General features: G+C 38.3%; 2 protein-coding genes across 3 annotated transcripts; one reads left to right on the top strand and one right to left on the bottom strand.

Moving 5' to 3' along the window:
* The first annotated feature begins 908 nt into the window (after nt 1-908).
* On the top strand, nt 909-8,790 carry LOC143421137 (uncharacterized). The gene is made up of 7 exons (XM_076890263.1): nt 909-1,017; nt 2,743-2,940; nt 3,054-3,167; nt 4,148-4,204; nt 6,684-6,968; nt 7,089-7,211; nt 7,943-8,790. Exons 2-7 carry the CDS (start codon nt 2,764-2,766, stop codon nt 8,006-8,008), a joined length of 822 nt encoding a protein of 273 aa, XP_076746378.1. The 5' UTR covers nt 909-1,017; nt 2,743-2,763; the 3' UTR covers nt 8,009-8,790.
* A 10,897-nt stretch (nt 8,791-19,687) lies between these two features.
* On the bottom strand, nt 19,688-25,531 carry LOC105940450 (transmembrane protein 176A). 2 transcript variants are annotated; one of them, XM_014412726.4, is made up of 7 exons: nt 25,411-25,531; nt 23,801-23,998; nt 22,250-22,366; nt 21,636-21,692; nt 21,177-21,383; nt 20,148-20,270; nt 19,688-19,951 (listed from the first exon to the last, which is right to left on the bottom strand). In XM_014412726.4, the coding sequence occupies exons 2-7, from the start codon at nt 23,975-23,977 to the stop codon at nt 19,904-19,906; spliced, it is 729 nt and encodes a 242-aa protein (XP_014268212.3). In that variant the 5' UTR covers nt 23,978-23,998; nt 25,411-25,531; the 3' UTR covers nt 19,688-19,903. The 2 variants fall into 2 exon arrangements, with proteins under 2 accessions (XP_014268212.3, XP_076746377.1); XM_076890262.1 differs by lacking the exon at nt 25,411-25,531 and adding an exon at nt 25,021-25,306.
* Between the last annotated feature and the right edge of the window lie 772 nt (nt 25,532-26,303).

Raw genomic sequence — 26,303 nt, 5'->3', positions numbered from 1 at the left:
AGACAGCTTCAACCGTTGTTGAAAAATTGTAACGCGACCGCCCCGCATTTTCTTGTTGGTAACGGTAACGACATTGTAACGATAGAAATAGTAATTAGTGTTGAATATCAACACTTCACTGAGTTCTTTTGATTTCTCATAGGCATCCGATGGAAGACAAAACCCTGCTCAGTACACCATTTCACACTTTATTCTGTTACACAATTACTTCTCGAAGGGAGATGCGTCCTGCATGACACGGTGCCGCGGTTCTCAAAATGGTTGTGTGCCCCTAACAGTTTTATTACAGAAGCAGAACGCTGTTATTCATCACTGGTTGCCTGTGGAGAAGTGGACACGGCTCATAACCTTTTTCTTGTAATTGTACAATAAAGGTGTAGTAAGAGTGTTGCTGTGACCACCAGAGAGTGCTGTTGTATTTCTTTCCTGTTTACTTTTTCCAAACTGTGCAGCAAACGCACCAAGTTTGTTAACAGGTGATTCTTTTAATTATGTTTGACTGATTGTCCCAATTAATTGTCAAAGGAGCTTGCAAAGAAAAGCGTCTGGACTTCTTTAAGTTGCTTTCAAGCAACTTAATTAAAGAAGTCCAGACGCTTTTCTTTGCAAGCTCCTTTGACTACGATGACCTGGATGACTGAGAACCTTCACAGACATACGTCCCAATTAATTAATTGTAATAAAAATCTTTATTATAAAGTTGCTGATCAAGTTTATTTGATGAATGTTTGAAGTTTAAGTTTGGCATGTTTGCTGAAAATATTTCTTTAACTCTTGACATGAACTGAACATAAACTTGTGGCTCCTCTCATGTCACTGCTACCTTTTCTGCAGGTGTTACCTTATACATCATATTTTTTATGCTCACCTTTCTCACAACCGAGAGCATAAAGAGGAGGTGCTATTGGTAACAGGTTTGGCCAGCTCTTGGTTTCCTCTTTCCAGTGTACCGCTTACTTGATCAGACTTGTTTGCTTTTCAAACGGAGGTGTTTAAGTTTTTGTTCTTCACTAACAGGTAAGTCTTTCATGTTTGATTCAGCTTGTAATTCAGACTAATTAAGAGTTGTGTATTTATGTAAAAAATGTGGTTTAATCTAATCGTTGTTCATTTATCTCCATGTTGTAAGTTTTAACAACATCAGAAAACACATCAAGTTGAAACTGATTTTATGATTTCTGGAAGACAAAAATACAACTTATACAGTAAGAAGTCTAATAATAAATATAAAATATAGTACATATATTTATTGATTGGTACAGGGGTTTCAGGTTATGGGTGGAAAACAACACAAAAACATGACTTCCTTGTTCCTTGAACAAGAGCGTGCAGTAAATAAAGCTGGGGCATGGTGCTGACATCACTATGTGCTGCACATTTATCTGCTAAAACTGTGGATTTAACTACATTTCTGGAGTTTTTGAAATGTGTTGCATTAAATAGAAAAGGTTTCTTTTATTTAGCTTTGTTGATATAAATGTGGCAACGATTATTGAGAAAGAGATTTTTCATGTAACAACTGAGGGAGGAAGTAGAAACAATTCAGCAGAAATGAAAGATTAAAAAATTTATAATGACAACTTTTTGTCATGTGAGGCAGAGGCAGGCAGGAAGGGGATGCAAACACAGGACTCTAGTTTTAGTTCTAGAAAACTAGAACTAAAACTCCAAACCAGAAACACAGGGAGACTTACACACATGAGGAGGTACAACAGGACAAAAGGCAAAGGAACACACAGGGTTTAAATATACAAGGGAATAATGAGGGAATGGGATGTAGGAGGGAAACACAGCTGGGATTAATTAGACATAACAAGACAAGGGGAAGAAAATTAGACACACTGACATTGGACATGGGACTGTCAAAGTAAAACAGGAAATAACACAAACATCGAACCAGGAAAATAAGACACAACAGAAGGAACACAAGGGAGGCACAGAGACAAAACCTAAAGGAAATCACAGCAGTGCTAAAGAAAAACTAAGGAACAGAAAATACAAAAAAACAAATCATGAAAAACCCAGAACATTGAATAAACAAAAACCGAAACATGGAGTCACCCTACTACAGACCATCACACTTTTATTATGAATATAATTGTTATTATTATTATGCCAGAAATTATCTATAGAGACCAAAGTCATTTTTGTAGCACACGACAAACTTTTTTCTGCTGTGAAGTGAAAATTTTAACATAGAAGTTTATGACAAGTTTGAATTTGAATTTATTTATTTAAAAGGGACAGTGCAGTTTAACATAGTTCAAGTGCAAGACATGAGACTGATGTACTGCACATAGGTTTATAGCTACTGCTAATTTTCAACAATTGTCCCTTGTTGGGCTTACAATCTAAATAAATACATATTACAATAAAACATACAACATACAGTGACCTGCTGTTGTAGCCGACACAGTAAAGGGACTGGGTACATCACTGCGGGATTCCATTTTCAGCACCTGGAGGTTGCCTTTCCATGTAAAACATTCTTGTAAACTAGTATCAGCACAGTGTTATCCATATGAAGAACCAGTGTCACCTGTTAAAGCCAACTTGAGAGCGTGCAGTGATGTTACAGCGTCCCAGCATCAAGTCGGTTTAATTAAATTAACAAATTACTTTTAAAATTCTGTTTAAAGCTCCTTTGGTGGAAAGTGAAGGGAAGTGAGGTGTGTGGATCAAATTGTTTTTGCTGCTAAGACTTTAATCTGATTCTTATTTCAGTTTTTTCTTGTCTCTCAGTCTCCAGGATCTCAAGACAGGATGTCAGTGACTGTGTCCAAGGCTGATGGGGTCACTGTACTCACTCTGACCACTGACCCCCAAAGTCCTTGGCCTCCTCTGTGTCAGATCTTCAAGAACCTTTGCTACAGTCCAGTGTGCTGCACTGTGTCTCAGCACCTGAGAAGTCTCAACAGAGCTTCTCAGACAGTGCTGGGGGTGAGCTACAACCATCTACACATCACATTTTATATTATGCCTATTTTTTAATTTGTAGTTTTTTCTTAAACTGCACAATGTTCACTGTTCATACTGTACTTCATTTTTCACAGACGCTGCAGATAATGATCGGGCTTCTCAACATTGGATTGGGATCTATACTCTATAGCACTTGGAACTCCCTTTACTTAAACTACTTAGGCTTTCCATTTTGGTTGGGTGCATTGGTAAGTAAATAATGATGGAGATATAGATATATATAGATATATATATCTATAATCTATAGATATATAGATATATATAGATATATCTATATATATATATATATATATATATATCTATATAGATATATAGATATATCTATATATCTATATATATATATATATATATATATATATATATCTATATCTATCTATCTATCTATCTATCTATCTATATATATATATATATATATATATATATATATATACACATTGTCTAATAAGCAGCACAGTGGTTGTTATTGTTGCCTGATAGCAACAAGGTTCTGGACTGGGTGTCAGTTGTGTGCGAGTTATTTCTGGGTGATCCGGTTTCCTCCACAGCCCAAAGATGTGTTTCATGTTAACTTGTAATTCTAAATTGTCCTTAGGAGTGGAAATGAGAGTGTGTGGTTGTCTGTTTGTCATAAATGGGTGACCTGTGTTGCTCCCTTGTTAGTGAGATTTGGTTATGAAAAAAAGATGACCAGATTTGTTTTTCCATTTCACATCAGGTCATACTGGATACACAAGATGAGAAATGAAATGCCAAAAAAGAGCCATGTAAACCAAACCTGTCACAGTAATGGAATAGGAATCAACTGAGTAATCTTTACGAGAAGATCATTTTGGGGGTCAAACATATCTTTCCACAGTTAAATATGTGACAGAAAGCTTAATTGCCAAGTTTTGTCCAAGATCTTTTTAAGTGTGATGACACCAGTGCACATTTACAAACACAGATTCATAGTTTTGCTAGGTTACATTAAAAATTAGCTATAGTTCAAAATAGCAGTTCACACAAACAAACAATTGCTCTCTCATGGTGAAAAGTTTTATTTACAACATATCCTGCAAGAAGAGGGGATAAAATGTCCATAAAGACCCCTCTGTTTTCTCTGTTGCACTCAGTAAAAAGATGGACGTGAACTTTATTTATGTATTTATTTATTTTGTCTTTTGTCTAGTTCATCATGTTCGGCACTGTGTGCGTTTTGTCTGAGAAGTATCCAAGTCCATGTTTGGTGAGTATTTCAGCTGTAAAACATTTTCATATGATCTCTAAAGGACTTTTTGTTGTCATGTCTTATTCTTATTTGCATTCATGATAAATATATTAAACATGTACAGTATGTCCTACAGCATACACACACTTACATAAATACTGGAGGGAAGTTTGCTGAAGGAGGACTTAACACCCCTCTAGTCTACATATAATTGCTAAATTATTTTTAGCAAATAAAATACTTTGATAAAAATTATTTCCCACTCCTGACCCCACCTCCAACTTTTCGCACTGCATCTTGAAACAGTTTATATTACAAACAACAATCAGGATGTTACATCCTCATCATGGAAAGATTGTCCACTGGCCTGTAGGTGTGATTAGTCCTGACCGGATGAGGTAGCTCTTCTGTGTTGTGCCATCCGGCGCAACACAGAAGAGCGGCACATGTTCAGGGTTTTAAAAGCCACAGAGACACGGTGTTTAGAAAAAATGAGTCTTAATTGTTCCGATGCTCATGACACATACAGGATCACAAAGGGTTTTCACTTAGGCAGCACTTGTCCTTCTCTCCTGGATCAGTTGGAGCTTTCTTTAGGAGCCTTCCCAGCTTTGACAAACATCCAGCTGGGATAACCACATTAACTCAGGGCCTTCTTGATGTGATGTTTTTCTGCTTCCCTGACCACTTTGTCTGTGGGGATGGTGTTCATTCTGTGTTGTAGCGCACTGGTGATACCCAGATTGTGCTCCACTGGATGGTGAGAGTCAAACCTTAAATACTGATCTGTATGCGTGGTTTTACGGTACACATCAACATTTAAATGTCTCTCGTTACTGATGGAAATCTTACAGTCTAAGAAGGCTAACCTGCAACTTTTCATATTCAATGGTACTCATGGCCACTGATCAATGGTCTTTGATCAGTAGTTGTAGATCACCGGTCGTGACAATTTGCATACTAATGGTCAAGAAACTGACCTCACAGCCCATTGTTCATCAGTGGTGCTAGTTTCAGTAAGTATGCAAATGAGACTGAAGAGGATGGATGAGTGACCAAACGTTTCTCCCACTGAACCAGCTTTCTGGGATTTCCTTGCCTGGATGATTGAGCATTCATGAAGACAACAGTCACAATAGATTTCCTGAACATTACACTGAATAGGGGATGTGATCCAGAACTCGTTCTGTTTCTATATTTCATTATGTCAAGAAGAATAAAGGAAGAGGAAAATGAAAAAGAGGCAGATTAGCTGGCTAAGGTTAAAAAACTGCTGCCTAAGTTTAAACGTAACTTCCGTAAAATTATAATTCACGTTGAAGAAGCTCAAATTTTTAGAAATCTGGCCAAATTAATGAACCCTCCTCCACAAATGTGATTATCTAGACTTGGGACCAGGAAGCAGAGTTGCAGTTTTATTATGTGTCTCTGCAGCTTCTCTCCTCCTGTCAACCCCCTTAAAAAGAAAAATCCCATCCTCTGAGAGACTGTGTCAGCTGCCAGACAAAAAAACAAAACAATCAAAAAACATTAGAAAAAAAAAAATCACAAAGAATAACAGCAAAGTCCACAACTATCCACAACTGCACCAAAGCATTTTGAAAACGCTCTTGAAATCGCATATATTTCCAAACAGAGCTGTCCCATTGCAGTGTGGATGTTTGAAAACGCAGACTTTCTAAAACGATGATGCATTTTAGTCATGTGATGCAGTCATGTGACCAATTAAACAAAGATAGCGGAGTGCATTATACAGCAGTTGTTTTGATTGCTGTATAAATTTTGACAGCCCTAAAAAAAGATTAACATCAGTTTGTACGTGCTCCAGATAGCTTTTATTTAAGTTCTTTAATTCTCACTCGCTTTTGCGCAGGACTGGAGCGTATGCGTTTTGGGCCGTTTCAATGTAGACGCACAATTCTGTGAAAATGACTGAAAGCGCTAGTGTGGACGCAGAGAGTTTTCAGATGAAAACGCCATTTTCAAATCTATCCGGGCTAGTGTGGATGTAGCCTAAGGGGAGACAATGCTAGGGACACAGACATGAGACAAGGGACCGTCAAAGTAAAAAGACATGAACACAAGGGAGCACAGTGAACACCTAAACACTGGAAGAAAATAACAAAAAATCAGAAAACTAAAAATTGATAAACACAAAACATAAACATGGACTCACCAGATTCCGGACCATGACATCTACGACAGAGATTCCAAATCTGAAGAATCATCAGAATCAGATACTTCATTAATCTGAAGTGAAGAATAACATTAACAAACCAAAAACAGAAACCCCAAACTTAACATGAAAATAACAACCATCATATCCTAAAGCAGCAACTAGACAGAAACCAACGTTTAGATTAATGAGGAATCCAGACATGACTATGAAAACATGTGTACTCACAGAGGCTATGATACTTTAGTCTAAGAATGCACTAAGTGTCATTTATGGTTTGGATATTTTCTTGTACATTAACTGGTCATTTTTGTTTTTCAGGTCATCCTTACTGTGATTCTGAATCTGGCTGGAGTTGCTTTTGCCATTACAGCCATTGCACTGTACAGCATTAATTTAGGAGACATTCGTTCTTGGTGGAACTGTTATGAATACTACAATGGTTACAATGGTTACAATGGTTACAATGGTTACAATGGCTACAATGGTTACAATGGTTACAATGGCTACAATGGTTACGGGTATGGCAGGGAAACAATAAGGTCTCCATCTTTGGAGGAAAAACTCCTTCAGGAGAAATGCTTGGAGGGCCGAGCAGTGCTGGTGGTAAGTTAGGGAAAGCAGAAAGAAAAATGGCACATATACACTATATGATACTATCTTATATACTGCAGTATATAACATTTTGAGACTGTAGATGAAACGCTGTTGTTTGCGTCCCATCAGATGCTCCTGAGAAGCATCAATGCTGTGATGATCACCTTGTCTGTTCTGGAGCTCTGTGTTATGATAAGCTCTGCTGTCCTGGGAATCAAGGCTCTGAGGAACAAAGAAAAAGGACAAAACAAGGTAGATAATGGACAACACAATGGTTCAAACACATTCTGATAAACATGTTAAATAGTAGAAGATGTTGGCTGAACACATGAAGTGTTCTTGCAGGAATTCTGTTTGTTTTGTCTGAATATCAGTGAAACCAGGTAACAGTGAGTCTGTGCAGTGTTCTCATGCTCTCTACCAGTTTGAGTGAGTCAGTTAAAGTTTATATCTGATGTACAGACAGAGAGCAGGATGACAACATAAAACAAAACAACAGCCCATCATGACTTTAAGGCATGAAGCTCAGTCAGTCCAGAATATTTGTGGAACTTCAAACTCTTTGTAGAAACTGGCTCCCACGTGGACCGGCCCAGGACAGCAAGTCCAGAGTTCAGGCTGCAGATTTTAGGGAGAGACTGTGTGAATCAGAGCTTCATGGTGGAACTGCTGCAGAGAGAGAGAGAGAGAGCCATGAGGAAGAAGAGCTGTTGGGACTAATAAAAAAATAGACCAGAGGAAGTTTGAACAGCTGTGCCCAACTTTCTGTTAGTGTGGACAACAACAGCTTACCACAGTTTGTTTTAATAACAATAAAATAAATTGTAATTGCACTTTATTTTTAATGCTGACTTACATTAAATATTTCATTAAACATTGATTCCTTTTTGTATTCCTGCATGAAATTGTCATCAAAGTGTGCGCAGTCATGGTTGTTTGATTGGAGGGAGTCAACACTTCACAAATATTTTTTTCTCTTTTAGAGCACTGATGACCCAGAGCTCCACAAACCTCTGCTGGAGGAAGTCACTGCACAGCCTGTGGCATAAACATCTTGGCTCTGTGATTGGAAATGTCTGCGATTTACACACATTCTTACTAACAGCTAACTGATAATATACAAATTATGACTGTGTGTTAATGTAGTGACATATATCTTATATTTAGTTAGATCCCAGCACCGGGTTGGTAAAAAGTGATTGATAAACAACAAAATTATTGTTATAAGTCAGAGTCCTGAGCTCAGACGCTGTGCAATAACCTGAAGTTTATTCAGTCAAAATACAAACTGGTAACTCTTTTCTTTTCTTTCTTTTTTAATGTGTAAACAGGGAATGTCAGGTGGAGGTTTTTACTTTTAAATGAGGTTTGAAATGTTAAGAAACTCAAGAATTTACTTTTCCCAGCCTGTGCTGTAAATGCTTTCGCTTCAGTCGCACCCAACCTCTGGAACAACCTCCTTCATGCTATTCACGCATCTGACTCAATCCAGACCTTCAAGGCTCGATTGAAATCCCACCTTTTTAGTTTAGCCTTCCCAGCTTCCTAAAGCATGCCCTTTAAGTGTACTTCCTTGCCCTCCCCATTTTCCTCTGTTTTGCTTATATTGTTTTATCAGTTTTATTTTTAAGTCTTACTTGCTTATCTGCATACTTGTATACTTGGTTAATCAATGCCTCCCACTTGCTAGCGTATCTGCTTTTGTATTTTGCTACTGTTTTAATGGATTTTGTGAAGCACTTTGGTGTATCTCTGGTTTTAAATGTGCTATACAAATAAAGTTGTATTGTATTGTATTTCTTGGCATGTTGAATAAAACATGAAAGGTTCAGCTGTTGTGCGTTGTGTGTTTATTCAGATTTTGTAATTGTGAATCAGATGGAGACCAAACCACATTCTCACTTCTGCCAAATATGAGGAAGAACTAATTGTAACAGGTCTGCATTTAGTTCCTGGTTTCTGTTTTCCAAACTGCACAGCAAGCAACCAGTCTGAGTTTAGGTTTAGTTTAGGACTTTTTTATTAAAAGTTACATGCTGTGTTTAAAGTTCAAACTCATTAGAAGATTCATGGAAACATACAATGTCAGTCAACTGAGATAGTGAGAGGTTCATATTCAGTGGATAGAAACCATTTAAATTTCACTCACATAATTATTTTAATATTTAAATAGTTAACAGCAAAAATTGTGAAATGGAAAAAGCAGGAATGATTAGGTGGATCTCTGATTCTATGCATCAGCTGTGACTGTCCTGCTCACTGTCTGCTCAGTTTAAAACACCACACTTAGTCAGTCTGTGCAGTCGTCGCAGTAGTTAGAGCAGTGGTCACTGCTGTTGTTCATGGTTTGAATGTGTCAGCACCTTTTCATGCACTTTACCCATGCTGTTTTTCACTTTCAGAGTACTGATGATTGACAGCGCTACAAAGACCTGCTGGAGAAAGTCACTGCACAGCTTATAGCATAAATGTGTTGCCTCTGTCCTTTAACATCACTGAGTTATACAAAGTTTTCTTCTTGAAGTGCTGCTTAAAGACTGCATTCCTGCTGTGTGCTTGTATTTTTCAAACCTTGCATTTACTGATTCTGACACAGTCAGTTTTCCACCATTGTTGGTGTTCTTCTTTATTGCTACCAGTGAGGGTTTTTTTTGTTTGTTTATTAAAAATAATTTAATTTTGGAACATGTAGAACAAAAATGATGCCATCTATAGCTGTTACATGGCGTTATTGTTTGTAAGTATACTGGATAAGTGGTTAAGAAGGAAGAAAACTGAAGTTTGGATTTGATGCTTTTGCACAATTTCTCCACCAAGCAGCACGGATATTCATCCTTTCACTCATCTTAAGTGTGATCAGGGGAATTTAGAAATCAGAACCAAAAAGAAGGTAGGAACGGGTAGAAGACACGGATCTGTGTGGAACTGCCCTAAAATAAAATAAAAAACCCTCTATATCACATTCAAAAACTTTTAATGAATTCGTTTCAGTTTATAAAACTATCGTCCAAAACAAAATTATGTTTAAACTCTTCTGAAGCATATTGTGCACAATATTCAGGTTAAATCTTCTGATTTCCTGCCCCTTAAAACAATTTCCCTCAATCAATCAATCAACCTCCCACTTTCACATGGACTGTGGACCACATTTAGACAAGTCCAACTCCAAACATTCCTCCTACATGTAGCTGCCAAGTGGGAGGAGGCACTTCTGCAGCGAAATTGAATAATCTCTGGAACAATTTCAAGGAATCGAAATCCTCAAGTGAAAAAATAAAGTGGTTATATGGAATTTAATCTGCCCTATCCTTGGTTACTGACATGTAGCTCAGACTGGAGCGTGGCGCTGGGCAGAATACCGAGAGCCAGACCTAAAGGGTACACTACGAACCAAGCTCAACACAGCCGGCTTTCTTTGGCTCAGCTGGCTCACTATAGGGAAAAAGGGCTGGTTGGAAGCGCGACCCTCTGCTCCAGGATCCGTTCACGGTCACATAAAAAGGGGCGTTTTATGGGTCATGTGACTCCTCTTCCACATACTCAATTCAGAGGCGTAAAATAATAAAATGGAGATTACAAAACCTGTCTGTACATAACATAAATGATAAAGATCACTTTCACACAAAGTTGTTTCCGTTCTCTGTTGCTGATATAAAAGTGGGCCCATGGATCCAATGACATCCTCCTACTGGAGGATAAATGAATACAGAAAGAACTATTAACTGACTAATAAACAAGCAACATGTGAATATGAAACGATTTAATAAACATTTGGAAGCATGAATTTCATTTGTGTTGGACAGATTTATTTCTAAACAATATCTAAATAAACAGATATTGTTTATTTCTAAACAATATTGCCACATACTTTTCTCCAGCTAACATCCTGCCCTGACTTTTTATGCTCACTTTTAATCAGTGTTTACTCTGTGTTAAGTAAAGGGTAAAGGTCTTTGTATGCTCTGAATGGGAGGAGGCACTTTTGCTAAGAGGTTTGTTTGTACTTCGTGCTTCCTCTAAAGGCTTGTTTCCCGACTTCGCAGCCAATATTCAGACTGATTTTTTTCTCAAGAGGATTTGTTTACGTTTTTCTTCTTCTCAGAGAGGTACTTTCAAATGATTCAGTTTATACAGCCTAATTAAATATGAGATATTCATTATGTAACTACAGATTAGGCGATTTAGTACCATGATGTCCATTTTATGATGAATATTCTACGCTTATGCTAAAGTGATTTGCAGAAAGATATGTGAGAAAATAAAAGGTAAAGGTGAAAAGTTTATTTTAAATGTACATGAACCTTGGGTATGACAAATAAATTACATGACAAATGAACTTTCATATTTTTTGGAATGCACTTACATATTAAGCCAGCATAATAAGCTGTAGCTCTTTTGTACACATCTGTTCAAATCTCCATATTTTGTCTCCTTTTCTGTCTTCAGCTATTTATTTGTACTATTTGTATTTATATGTTCTATTACTATTGTATATATTAATCAGCATCTGTGGGTAGACAGCAAAGAAAGAATTTCATTGCACAAAGAAATGCCTTTTCTCTTGTGACACATGACAATAAACACTTTGAATCTTGAGATACACTAGTATACATCATTTGTATTTGCTTTGAGTTTCCTCATGTTTTTGCACTTTGAACACATGTCCAGATAAAATTGACTGTTTTATGTTATTCAGCCTTTACTTCATTCACTCTGACAGCAAAAGGTCACTTTAGATTGCTTCACTTGCTGCAGTAAATACAGTGAGTTAAACCTCAGGATGAATCCAGTTTGGAATGGTATTTGTTTGATTCTTGGAAAACAGAATTCACCTAATTATGAGCTATAACAGTTTATTACTGCTCTGTAGCCTCACCTTGGACATTTTGGAAGCTATCACAACATTCAACTGGATATGAAAACATGTTAATGATCCAGTGATTGAGACCCAGAGATGGGCAGTAATGCGTAATCCGATTACTTTTTTCAAGTAATGAGTAAAGTAAGGGATTACTATTGCAAAAAAGGTAATTAGATTACTGTTACTTTCCCGCAAGCATGCTGCGCTACTGCGTTACTAAAACCGTGAATTTTTTTGCGAGAGCGTCTCATGACAATGACGTAAGCGAGTGCAACAATCATGGCAACAGCTGTGTGCAGATCAACAATGCGGGAGAGAGTATGAGCGTGCAGCATTTAAAGCGTGGAAGTACTGACCTTAGTTTGAGTTTGATGCTGTAAAAAATGACGAAAACGTTAGCGTCCGCTGTTCACTGCGTGGGAAGAAAACTTCTTTTTACAGTGAAAAAAAAAAGCCCTCTGAATCTCAGCTAAAATGTCACATAAACCATTTCTACAACCACCAAACACACCGAAAACAAGCCATGGTTAAATAAGCAGTTATGTAAATGCACAGAAGACCGCTAAACAAACCAAATGGAACAAGAACTTCTTCAAACTTCATGTAACCGGCTAAAGACAGGCTGGTTAGCTTCCAGAGCTATTACTGACTCCAAACACCAAGTTTCACCACATTCTGACCAAAATTCACTGAATGAGCCGCAAAAGAAGACCCCAAAAACACATAGCAGCGCAGATGCGCTACTGATTACTTTTTTCAAGTAGCTTGACCAACACTGTTGAGACCTATGAAGTCAACATCTGGGTGAGCAAATGTAACCTAAACAACAAAGGTTGCATTTATTTGAATTGTTGAAACAATGTGGAAGTAACTACACACTGTCATGATTCGGCTGTGTGGCAGGCAGGAGAGGACCCAAACGCAAACTCACAGAGACAAAAGGTAAACTCAAAAAACACAGCTTTATTGCTGGCGTGAAGTGGGACACGAAAAACAATACAAAATAAACTAAACTGGGAAAACTAAAGCACAAGGAGCCACAGGGAAAAAAATCACACAGCTATGATGGAGACTACGACACTGACAAAGAGAAACACAGAGCTTAAATACACAGAGGGATAACGAGGGAATGAGACACAGAAGGGGAGCACAGCTGGGAGTAATCAGGCTGGACGAGACAGAGACGCAAAACTAGAAACACTCACATGAGGCATGGACCTACAAAGTAAAACAGGAAACACACTGACTGAATTCTAAACATGCAAACTTAACAGCAACAGGGGAGACATAACATGGAACACAGGGAAGCCATATGACAAAGCCAAAGAGCAAAACCTAAGATAACAATAACTGAGATCTAGGGAAACACGAAACAGTACCACAAAGGACTCAAAACATAATCCATAATATAAAAACACGAGATCTCTCCAAAATGAAACAGGAAACATGAGAGGCAGACATGACAACATAAGACAACAGACATGAAACACACGAAGGGCAAGGGAGACTTCACAGGGGTTGAAAACACAAGGGGGAACTAATAAGCAAATGAACATAGGAGACCTGATGAGCTTAACATACTATAAACATCAAAATGAACTAAAACTCAAAACACTGGGTCCTAAGACCCAGGATCGTGACACACACTGGATAATTCTGGATGGAAAAATGGAGAAATGAGGAATAAATACAGAAATGCAGGAATAAGATCATATTAATTACTTAGTAGTTTGGTTTGTTAATGCATGTGTATATATGACAGCAGCTTTTCTGTGTGAAGTTTGCATGTTCCTTGTCTGTGTGAGTTCTCTCTCTGGCTTCCTCTCACAGTCAAAAGACTGTGGTGTTGGCTTAGCTTAGACTGTTAGTTAGATGAACCTAACCCTCGATGTGAAAGGATGATTGGGTCCAGAATTTCATTTTAATTTCATGCATTCTGTTCTGTCTTTCAGTCTACAGACAGGATGTCTGTCACTGTGTCCAAGGCTGATGGGGTCACTGTATTCACCTTGACCTCTGACCCTGATAGCTCTTGGCCTCCTCTGTGCCAGATCCTCAAGAACCTTTGCTACAGCCCAGTGTGCTGCACTGTGACTCAGCGCCTGAGGAGCCTCAACAGAACTTCTCAGACAGTGCTGGGGGTGAGCTACAACATTCAAAGATAGAAGATAGATCAAAGATAGAACAGATAGTTTCCATATAATTACTAATACATTAATATACGTATTAGATTTTTTTCAGAACTCTAAACCTAAACTTTGAGTTAATCATTTCTGCTGATGAAATAATTAGTGATTTTTTTTCATATTGCTGTCACTCCTCATGGATGTAATCGCTTCAGGTGTTTATTTAGAAAAGCAAAAAGGCAAAGTGGTCCACTGTACAGCATCACTGCACCACAGATGTTTATCACCAATACTGTCCTTCCTTTTTCACAGACTCTGCAGATTATGATTGGACTGTGCTGTTGGAAAGGTACTATGCAAGTAATCCTAGTGGAAGGGGTTACATAAAAAGGATGAGGGACCTGTGGAATCTTCAATATCAGGGATCCAGACTGACGGCAAAACAAGTAGTGGGGATGTACACCAGCTGAGAATGGGCCTGAAACATTTCTTACAAGACTAACAGAGTTGTAGCTGCCGAAAAATTGCAAAGTCAGTTTTGTTGTGACAGAATGTGAAAAGGTAAAGTTGTATTGTATGTAGGTTATATTCAGAGATATTTTTTTGGTTGTACATCAAGTGATATGTTTCCTATTTCAGCTCATCCTCACTGTGACTCTAAATGTTGCCGGGGTTGCTTTTGCAATCACAGCCATTGTGCTCTACAGCATCCATTTAGCAAACATATACCTGTGGTGGGGATCGCAGTGTGATAATGACTACAATCCATACTGGTACCGGATGCGTACAACAACCGCAGTTGTTCCATCTCCTGAGGAGATGATCATTAAGGAAAGATGCTTAGAGGGCCAAGCAGTGGTGAAGGTAAGTTTGAAAAAGGCCAACAGTTAAAAGGTTTTTTTTCCAACTGTTGGTTGGACAAAACAAGCAGGGAGTCATTCGTTATAGCAAAGAAGATGAATTTGAACTTAATAACCAAATGAACTATTTGGTTGGACCAAATAAGCAAACAAAAAACGTGTAAATATGACATCTAAGAAGACAATTTAAATCATGAAGAACAAATTCTTCATTAAATCGATACAAAGATAAACTATTTTCAGAAGTTTTTGAGGTGACATTGTTGTTTTGAAATGCAGCATTGATGTTTGTCTCACCAGATGCTCTTGAGAAGCATCAGTGTTGTCCTGATTGTCCTGTCAGTCCTCGAGCTCTGCATCACCATCGGCTCTTCCATCCTGGGGATCAAATCTCTGAGGAGGAAGGACAAGGGAAAAAATGAGGTACAAGATATACAGTATGAACTAACACAGTCTGATAAACATCTTAATTAATCTGTAAATGTTGAGTAGACAGTAGTTTTATATGAGTTCTTAAAAGATTACTTTTAAGAATGTGTCATAGTTTTGATTCTGTCTTCATGTAATGAGTAGTGGTGTCCAAACATTTGTCTGGTAACATAAAGGTTTTCTTTTCTTTTCTTTTTTTTCTTTTCTTCTCAAATCGTCAATTTAAATCTCTCTCTCTTTTTTTTTCTTGAAAATGTTGTGTTTCCCCTTTGTGTTATATACATCCAACTCTGATGGTGGATGTTCAATTCAATTCAATTCAACTTTATTTATGTAGCGCCAAATCACAACAAAAGTCGCCTCGAAGCGCTTCATAGGTACAGAGAAAAACCCAACAATCATATGACCCCCTATGAGCAAGCACTTTGGCGACAGTGGGAAGGAAAAACTCCCTTTTAACAGGAAGAAACCTCCGGCAGAACCAGGCTCAGGGAGGGGCGGCCATCTGCTGGTTGGGGTGAGAGAAGGAAGACAGGATAAAGACATGCTGTGGAAGAGAGACAGAGGTTAATAACAGATATGATTCAATGCAGAGAGGTCTGTTAACACATAGTGAGTGAGAAAGGTGACTGGAAAGGAAAAACTCAATGCATCATGGGAATCCCCCGGCAGCCTACGTCTATTGCAGCATAACTAAGGGAGGATTCAGGGTCACCTGGTCCAGCCCTAACTATATGCTTTAGCAAAAAGGAAAGTTTTAAGTCTAATCTTAAAAGTAGAGATAGTGTCTGTCTCCATGTCCCCATGTTCATATTAGACATGGTTTTAAAACAAATCTCATAATTTCAAACAGAGATTCATATAATGTTTGCTGTTGTTAAAGTAATCCCTGTTGGTCAATAGGTCTGCAAACGGCTCTAAACCTTTTGTTTCATACAGTTTATTTTTCAACTCTTGGCTATTTGTAATGTCATGGAGAGGATACCCTTAGTGACCTAAGTTGTCCCAGGAAAACAGCTTAGTCTAAGAACACTGGACCCACCCACATGCTGTTCAAATCGTCTGCTTATAACAGGCATTCAATTGAATTTAACTTAACTGAGTTCAATTCAGTCAATCAGATTCAATTAAATCAAATTAAATTTGTCTTTAATGATAAGAGGCTAAAACAGCCGGTTCAGACAGGGAATGAACTCAGGGACTGCACCGTGGCTCAGTATAACAGAAAGAAGGATTCTTTTGAACTTTTGTTGATGCAAAGTCTGACAGTGTTGAGGCTCATAATTTACCCGAAAAGAAAAGAGTGGTTACAGAAGCGCAGACTAAAACTCCCCGCACGAAGCACAAAAGCACAAAAGCACAGTTCATTCAGTTTTGTGTAATCGTCAGCACATTTCACGTACTTTCCCATTTCTTTCTTCTTCTTGTAGAGCACTGATGACTCAGAGTTGACCAAACCACTGCTGGAGGAAGTCACTGCACAGGCTGTAGCCTAAATGTCTTTGTTCTATCAGTTACCAGGAATCATGTTCCTTTATGACCTACAACTAACTTGATGTCTTGATGATTTATAATAATTAAGACTTTGTCTTCCTAAGTGCTTCTTGAAAGGAAGACATTATACTAAATTGAATCGATTGATAATTTCATTGTTGTGCTAATGATTAAAATTTAAGTTGAGAAAAGTGCCTTAAACTCAATTATGTTTGTTGGTAAAAATGTGTTTATTCTTGTGAAATATGGGGTTATTTTCTTTGCTATTCCACAATGTATGATGACAATATTAAAAAAGTTAGAAAAGAATAAAAATAAAGATAAATACTGACACATACAGTTAAAACCAGATATTACACTTTAAAAACAACAAAAAATTCTTACCATTAAACATCAAATCAGAGTAAACCTTTCTTTTAGATCAATAAATATTAACATATTTTTTGTAGGCTATTTGTGAAATGTCAGAGTAAAGAGAGAACTGTTACGTATTTTTATGGCTTTTATTAAAGTCAGAAGCATACATACACTTCCTTAGTATTTGGTAGAATTGCCCCGACACTGTTTCACTTGGGCCAAATGTTTCAGGTATCCTTCCACCAGCTTTCTACAGTAGTTGATGGGCATCACGGACCAGTCCTCTTGACAGAACTGGTGTACCTGGGTCAGGCTTGCAGGCCTTCTTGCTCCCACTCACCTTTTAGTGCCACCCACATGTTTTCTATCAGATTGAGATCAGGCCTTTGTGATTGAGATCACTCCAATACCTTGACTTTGTTGTATTTAAGCCACTTTGTAAATAATTTGGAGGAATGCTTGGGTCATTGATCATTTGGAAGAGCCATTTGGGCCCAAGCTTCAATTTCCTGGCTGATGCCTTCAGATGCTGCTTCAATATATCCACATAATTTTCTTTTCTCATGATGTCATCTATTTTGTGAAGTGCATCAGTCCCTCCTGCGGTAAAACAGCCCCACAACATGATGCTGTTACCCCCATACTTCACAGTTGGGATGGTGCTCTGAGGCTTCAAAGCTGCCACCTTTTTCCTCCAAATATACGGTTTATCATGGCCCAACAGTTCAGTTGTTTCGTCAGACCACACGACATGTCTCCAGAAATAGAGATTTTTGTCCCCATGTGCAGTTGTAAACTGTAGTCCAGCTTATTGAGGTTTTAAAGTAATGGCTTTCTCCTCCAGAGTACCCTGTGAGGTCATGGTGCTACAGGACTCATTTTTACTGTGAATAGTCACACTGTCTTACCAGCATCTTCACAAGATCTTATGCTGTTGTCCTTGTTGGTTGATTTACACATTTTACACCAAAAAACATTCCTCTCTGGGGATCTGTCTCCTTCCTGAGCGGCATGATGGTTGCACATCCCCATGTTTTTTATACTTGCATATTGTTGTCTGAATGTGGGACCTTCAGGCATCTGGAAATTGCACCTAAGGATGAGCCACACTTGTGTAGGTCCACAATTCTTTTCCTGATGCCTTCATTGATTTCTTTTGATTTTCTCATGATGTCAAAGAAAGAGGCCCTCCTCCTCCTCCTTCTTCATATTGTTTATTGGCAGTTGGCAAACAACAAATTGGTGCATTACCGCCACCAACTAATGTGGAGTGTAGAAAGAGTCTCTGTGTTTGGGGTGTGCCTTTATTAGCATTCACAGGTGTGCCACCAATTAACTCAAATGGACTCAATTAACCTATAAGAAGCTTCTTAGGCTCAGCATAAAATCGTATGAAGGTTTCTTTTTGTTTAAAGACACAATAAACTTAGTGTATGTATACTTCTGACTTTGATGAAAGTGTTTCACAAATACAAAAAATATGTTAATATTTATTGATCTAAAACCAAAAAGTTTACTCTGATTTGATGTTTGACGAAAAAGAGAAAAAAAGGTATTCGTGTCTTTTTGTATGTAAATATCTGGTTTTAACTGTATGTGTTTTATCGCACGTGTGTCTTCTTATGTATCTGTGTAGGCTACTTTAAATGTAGTTTATAACACTGAAACTCATTTGTGCTGATTTCAAAGCTAAAGATTTATTCACTGACCAAACACATTATAATAACATCTTAGTTGATGACTCAGTCTACTTTGTCTCCTCCCTGTTTTGGAACAGCCCAGGAGCGGCTGCACTTCCTCCAAGTCCTGAGGAAGAATAAACTGGACCAGAAGCTGCTGCTCCCACACCTCCAGACTCACCGTTCAGACAGCTCTGACGGTGGTGATGGCTGTAGCTCAGGAGGCAGAGCAGGTCGCTTACTTATCAGAAAGTTGGTGGTTCAATCTCTGGCTTTCACAGTCCGCATGCTAAATTTTCTTGGGCAAGTTGCATCCATCAGAGAATCAATTTGTGTGAATGTTTAAATAGAAAGTACTTAAGCAGCATAGAAGAAAATTAATGTAGTATGTTGTCTTAAGTGCTTTGAGTGCTTCAGGAGAGTAGAGAAGCACTATATAAGAATCAGTCCATTTGCAAATAAACACCATTTGTTTGTTTTGTATAAATTTCTCTTGTTTTCTATATTTCCGTCTTGATTGTATAAACTTGTCCTGTTTGTCATTTATTCCTGCTGTCTACTGTTTATATTTTATTCCGGCAAGGTTGGTCATTGTACAGGGAAAATGATAATAAATGGCTATTCTATTCTATCCTATTCTATTCAGTGACAACAGCAGATAATCAAAGATCCCAATCAGCCATTGATTATTGATTAGAGTTCTCGACAGCTGCACATTACAAAGTGTTCTGCAGTGAATTAGCCCCACACTTTTTCCACAGATTTTACCACACAATTTTTACTTCTCAATTACCTTTGAAAACATTTTTTAAAGGACCTCAAATGCTGATGAAATGTGCAACAGATTTCTTTATTTTTATGTATCATGGCCCAATATTGTCAAAAAAAAAAAAAAAAAAAAAAAAAAAAAAAAAAGAAAGAAAGAAAGAAAGAAAGAAAGAAAAGCAACAACAAAGCATGTGGCATACTATCTGGAGGAAGGCACACTGAAGAGAAAAAGTAGAGATTTAGAAATACATTCAATTTGCAGTATATAAAAGTGCAAGAGAAGTGCATGATAATGTTGCAGTACAGGGTGAAAGCTATGAAGGCACATGGTTACAATTCCTCACAGCACAATTACATTCAGACTGTAGGCTTAGTGGTCCTCTAGAAGTGGTGTGTAGAGCTCTGGGTCATCAGTGCTCTAAAAAAGAAAAGATTGGTAAAGTAAAATGACACTGAATAAATCGGTTTGGCTTTTGAGCAAGTCACCAAATATTCATAAACTTCCACATAAGAACTCACACAAAACAAAAACAAAAGAAAAAACCCTAAACATATTCGGCCAACATTTTCTGCTTAAGTAACAGTTTCACCTTGAAGCGACGCTAGTCTGTTACCTTGGTTTGTCCCTTTTCTTTGCTCTTCAGACTCTTGATCCCCAAGACGACTGAGCTGATGGTGACGCAGAGCTCCAGGACTGACAGCACAATTAGCACAGCAATGATGCTTCTGTAGAGCATCTGTTGGGATACAAACAACAGTGCTCAATTTTATTGCAGTAATAAAAGGATCAGAGGCTCAGACCCTTTGACCGGAGAGTGGGCGGAGACTTCTGTACAGACGTGACTGTGATCGCAAGATCAAAAACCTATATATAGTGGTCCCTCGTTTATCATGGGAGTAACGTTCTGAAAATGCTCTCAAAGTTCAAACCTTTGTAGAAAAATAATTTCAGCATTATAGAATGAAACCAAAGATCAAACACTGTTTTCAGGTCCAGAACATGAGAATAGAGAAGCTGCCAGAAAATCCAACATCAATGAATCAATGGTGTAGAAATAAAGGAAGCAAGAAGAAGCTGAGTAAAGTTTGACTTATCTGACTGTTTCTGTAAATTCTATGGTAGTGGTACCACAATAGTGGTAATTAACTACGTTAACATCTACCTTCCTTTAGCATGTCCAGAAGTCCAAGTTTTTGTGCAATGGTTAGCATCTTCCTCTGCCTTTTGGGTGCTAGCGCAGGTTCCTTTGATGGTGCCAAACGTTTCATTGACATTGTTGTGTCAGTTGGAGAGAAAACTTACAAACATATAGTACAGCACTTCAGAGTTACACTGCTAGCGATCAAAGATTTATGTAAATTTGACGTTCTGTACAGGAGTCAAATTTTTTTTCTGAAGAGCATGCAAAATTGCACAAAAAAAATCTGCGGAAAAGTGAGACCACGAAAGGTGAACCGCATTTTAGCGAGGGACCACTGTATACTATTATCTGATTACCAGCTGCAAATCCATAGATTTCAGAAGCAAAAACCTGTGATTATATCTACAAAACAATTTAATAATTATTCGACTTTAAACAATTATTTTCCACTTGTCAGTTAGGTAATTTAACTTGTATGTAAACTGCTGAACTAACGCTTACCTTAATTAAAGCTTTGGCCTCCAAGCATCTCTCCTGTAGTATCATCTGTTCAGGAGACGAACTTGGTGTTGTATGACGGCCATACCAGTAGTCGGGCTCCCCACAAATGTTCCACAAATATAGATTAGATACACTGATGCTATACAGCACAATGGCTGCAATGGCAAAAGCAACGGCAGTCAGATTCAGAATCACATTGACGATAACCTGAAATACAAGATGGGTCAGTTAATGTAAAATCAAATTTTCAACATTAGAAGGCTGGTTGGTTAACAGTTTTACAGTCAATCAATGCAGGAAAGCTTGCAATGGTTGGCATTAATCTTACATCTACATAGATGTGCATACATGAGACCTGGCACAAGTGTGTATATTGAAATATTATACGTCTACTTTTATATCTTCAACTTAGACAACAAAATTCAAGTCGTCCTTCTAGGATATATCTGGACTACTCACCAGACATGGACTTGGATACTTGTCAGACAAAATGCTGACGATTCCAAACATGATGAACTACACAAGACAAAAAAAAAAAAACAAAGACATTAAAGTTTAATTCCTTCCCATGTGTAATTTAACTGAATGAGGAGACACATCATGTGTTTAAGGTGACAATAAGAAACAGCAGCTTATCAATAAAACCACAGAAGTAAGGGATTAAGATTTCAATTGATAAAACACATTTGATTTCATAAGATTCTCCAGCTTTGTCTTAAGCGCCAACTCTGATACTCTACATACTCTGAACTACAGGCTCAATTCTGAAGAGTTGAAATGGGTTTAAAATGTAAATGAAAACAGAATGCGATGATTGGTAAACTTCATATGCCCTTATGTATTTATTTATTTATTTTACAGTAAAACTGAGAAAATTTGCAATTACAAAAAAGAAAAAGGAGAATTTTTTTTATCTGATGTTGACTACTGTGTAGCGCCCCTCTTTTAACAACAGCCCAAAACATTTGGGAACTGTAGAGAGCAGCCGATGGACTTTTGGAAGAGGAATGTTGTCCCTTTCTTTTCCGACTCAGAGGATTCTAGTTGAGGAAAAAGCTGCTTCGCTTGCTTACCAACCCTCCCATCCAAAAAGGGTAGCCGGTTTCACGTATGGTCCATAATCCAACATATCGGCTTACAAGGATTGTTCCGAGTCCAACACTGAGAAGCCCAATCATAATCTGCAGAGTCTGACAAAGAAGAAGCACAGAATTAACAACTGGTGATGTAGATGTTTAACACCAGTCATAGGATATGCTGTATACTGGAGCACTTTCTCTAAGTCTTTTTCTGTAGTGTGATAAGAAAACTCTTAAACTATCCATCCATTCTCTTCTGCTTATTCAGGGTTGTGGGGGCCTGGAGCCTATCCCAGCTGTCTGAGGGCGAGATGTAGGGTACTCCCTAGACAGATCGCCAGTCTGTCACAGGGCAAACACATCGAGACAGACAAACATTCACAACCACATACACACCTTAGAGCGATTTTAGAGTTACCAATTAACCTGACCTAACCTAACCCCACTAACCGCATGCCTTTGGACTGTGGGAGGAAGCCGAAGAGGACATCGCTAACCATTGTGCTGCCCTGTTTTAAACCACAGTGGATAACTTTTTACTTTTCTTCACTTTTAAGTCCAATAAATTTGTCAGTGAGAGAGTTAGACTCACGTGAGAGTTAGACTCACGTGGGGTAAGGAAACATGACACTGATACAAAGCCGGTGGCATCCCTGACACATAAAATTTACCTTTACTCTGTCTTCTTGGAAGGCTATCTGACATTAATAGGAGGCAACAATAGTTCTGACAGTGTTTTATCTCCTGAATGTTTAAAATGATTTGAATTACTCGACACACACACGCGCGCGCGCACGCACACACACACACACACACACACACACACACACACACACACACGCGTAAAGGGGAGTACACAAACTATATTCTGTGTTATAAAAGCTATATATAACTATATATATTCAATTCGACTTATACAGCGCCAAATCACAACAACAGTCGCCTCAAGGCGCTTTATAATGTACAGTAGATCGTACAATAATAGACAAAGAGAAAAGCCCAACAATCATATGACACCCTATGAGCAAGCACTTTGATGACAGTGGGAAGGAAAAACTCCCTTTTAACAGGAAGAAACCTTCAGCAGAACCAGGCTCAGGGAGGGGCGGGGCCATCTGCTGTGATTGGTTGGGGTGAGAAAAGGAAGATAGGATAAAGACATGCTGTGGAAGAGAGAAAGAGATCAATAACAGGTATGATTTGATGCAGAGAGGTCTATTAACACATAGTGAGTGAGAAAGGTGAGAAAATGCTTTAGCAAAAAGGAAAGTTTTAAGCCTAATCTTGAAAGTAGAGATAGTGTCTGTCTCCCGAATCCAAACTGGAAGCTGGTTCCACAGAAGAGGGGCCTGAAAACTGAAGGCTCTGCCTCCCATTCTACTTTTAAATACTCTAGGAACAACAAGTTTTCGAGACCGTCAAAGCGCTTTACAATTCCACTATTAATTCACACACTGGTGGAGGCAAACTACAGGTGTAGCCACAGCTGCCCTGGGGCAGACTGACAGAAGCGAGGTATTTGAATCCTTAAAGGTTGTAGCTCACCCCCAGCACTGTCTGAGAGGTTCTGTTGAGGCGCCTCAGGTGCTGTGACACGGTGCAGCACACTGGACTGTAGCAAAGGTTCTTGAGGATCTGGCACAGAGGAGGCCAAGAGCTATCAGGGTCAGAGGTCAAGGTGAACACAGTGACCCCATCAGCCTTAGACACAGTGACAGACATCCTGTCTGTAGATCCTGGAGACTGAAAGAGAGAAGAGTACATAAAAATGAACATAGTCTGAATCACATTAAGGCCCCAGCTGTGGAGAAATGGCTGAACTCATCGAAGTATTGAAACAAAATATTCATTTAACTTCTGCAACTAACAAAATTAAAAATCCAAATCACTCGATACCTATTATCTTATATTAACTCTTATAACTCACCTTATAATGATGTCGAGCTCCATTAACAGTGACTTACACTGTCTGTTAATTATAATGAAATTTAAAAAAAACTTGTATATAAATAAATAACTACATTAAGTGATGCAGTTGTGTTTGCAGTTATAACAAGATGCTATACATTTCAATATTAGATAAAGATGATGAGTAACTGAATAACAGTACTGAAGATAAACACTCACAGTCACTTTATTAACCATTAAACTACTTGTTAGTGGAAATATCTAATGAAATCACTTTAAAGTATTTAAGCATGTGGACATTGAAAAGATAAAGTGAAGAAAGGTGATTTAAATGACTCTGAATGGGGCGTGGTCTTTGGTGACAGATGGGCTGGTCTGAATATTACAGAAACTGATGATGAGAGAACTATCTCTAAGGTTTACAGAAAAATGTCCATAATAAAGAATTCAGTGACCTGCAGAAAATGCCTTGTTGATTATAGAGGTCAGAGGAAAATGGCCAGACTGCTTTGACAATAAACGAAGCAAGACTAACTCCCATAATCACTCACCGCGACCAACGTATGCAGAGAACGCTCTGAACGCTCAACATGTCGAAGCTTCGTTGCAAATTTTGGACGCAGGTCAGAATTTAGTGTAAACAAAAGCCTGGCTGGACCCAATAAAGTGGCTTTGGATAGTTTTTCTGAAACCGAAACTGAGAAATCATGAAACGAATATAAACGAAGTAACAGAGTAAAGCTGGTGTATGAAAAATTCACAACGTAATTCTCTTTTCATTAGCTTTGTTGACATTTTTGCAATCCTCTAAACTTTTTTTGGGCTCCTCCGCATATTAGGAAAGTGCTGTAACCTACCAGAGAGAAAACTCGACGGACATGTGCTGCAAAGCGGACGAAACTCGACTTTACTCCTGTGAGTGAAAGTCCAAAAAAATTAAGTGACTGCGCCACTACCAGCAGCAGGGAGCGAAACTGCGCCGACTGTTCCGGGAAATCGAGCCACGACCACAAAAACAAACATGTATGTAAAAAAGTATTTGATCAAAGTCTTTGTTCTCGACAGTAATACGACGTAATTTAACAATTACAGTAATACAGCTCCACCCGTGACTGGCACCACGAAGGGCATTGCAGCTTTCCAAGTTAGTCCTACAGGCCCGCTTTGATCTACAGCCCCTGTTTACCAATGATTACGTCACATTAACCTGAATTACAATACAAAATCAATAAAACAAACAAACTTACTTGTCAGAGGAGAAGAAAAGCAACCAAAAGCCAAATTAATATCTGGTTGTGTGTTTGTTGCGCAGCTATTGCTGGATGAGATTTTCCAGTTGTTCCTCCGCCCATAAGGACAATATAAAAATTAACCCTTTGCTCAACATCCAATTACACACAAAGATAATTGAAAAAAATCAAATGTGGAAGAATTACCCTCACTAGCAAAACGGAACAATACAGTGAAAAACGTTGGTGGACTAATTTAACTAAACTAATTTAGGACTAATAACCAGATTATAATAATCAACGCACTGATTTTGATCTATTTATTTAGGCATTAAGTGAATCAGCAAATTGTTGTAGAAATCCAGGTAAATGAATTTTGGATTTCGGTTGTTTCCTAAGTGGACAGTTTGCTTTCACTGGAAGTGTGATTGACTTGGGGTTACTGTGTTAAGTCAGGGGTGGGGGAACTCCAGGCCTCGAGAGCTATGGCGTTATTTTTGTGCCACTATTCTGAGCACACGTAAAAAAAATTTGAGCGCACGTAAAAAAAGTTTGCAGGTGCATGTGTTGAATTTTGAGGAGAAATTTATTTTGAGCGAAGAAAAGCTGAATTTGAGTGAACAAAATTCATTCCTGCGTGCAAAAAATGTATTTCAGTGTTTTTATTATCCACATACACACACCAGCAGCCCCTCCAGCTCAGTTTTTGCATTTGCGCTCGCTCGCAATGTGTTGCTCGCGCTCTCAACATTTCTGCCCATGCGCGCTCAACTCTTTCTCTACACCGTTATATTTGTGCCACAAAACCAGCCAATCACAGACTTGGATACAAAAAAATCTGATTGGCTGTTCTGCTCTCCAATCAGCTCGAAATGACGAAATGCAATATCCCAGAATCCATTTCGTCCAAA

This window comes from Maylandia zebra, linkage group LG11, assembly GCF_041146795.1.
Source record: "Maylandia zebra isolate NMK-2024a linkage group LG11, Mzebra_GT3a, whole genome shotgun sequence".
Lineage (NCBI taxonomy): Eukaryota > Metazoa > Chordata > Actinopteri > Cichliformes > Cichlidae > Maylandia > Maylandia zebra.
This window is presented reverse-complemented; position numbering and strand designations above follow the sequence as displayed.

Excerpts from the sequence above, each read along its gene's own strand:
- LOC105940450 (XM_014412726.4), bottom strand. The coding sequence starts at position 23,977 with ATGTCTGTCACTGTGTCTAAGGCTGATGGGGTCACTGTGTTCACCTTG. Across the intron at positions 22,367-23,800 it reads CCTCTCAGACAGTGCTGGGG|ACTCTGCAGATTATGATTGG; the intron begins GTGAGCTACAAC and ends CTTCTTTGTCAG. Across the intron at positions 20,271-21,176 it reads AGGCCAAAGCTTTAATTAAG|ATGCTCTACAGAAGCATCAT; the intron begins GTAAGCGTTAGT and ends GTATCCCAACAG.
- LOC143421137 (XM_076890263.1), top strand. The coding sequence starts at position 2,764 with ATGTCAGTGACTGTGTCCAAGGCTGATGGGGTCACTGTACTCACTCTG. Across the intron at positions 4,205-6,683 it reads AGTATCCAAGTCCATGTTTG|GTCATCCTTACTGTGATTCT; the intron begins GTGAGTATTTCA and ends TTTGTTTTTCAG. Across the intron at positions 7,212-7,942 it reads AAGAAAAAGGACAAAACAAG|AGCACTGATGACCCAGAGCT; the intron begins GTAGATAATGGA and ends TTTCTCTTTTAG.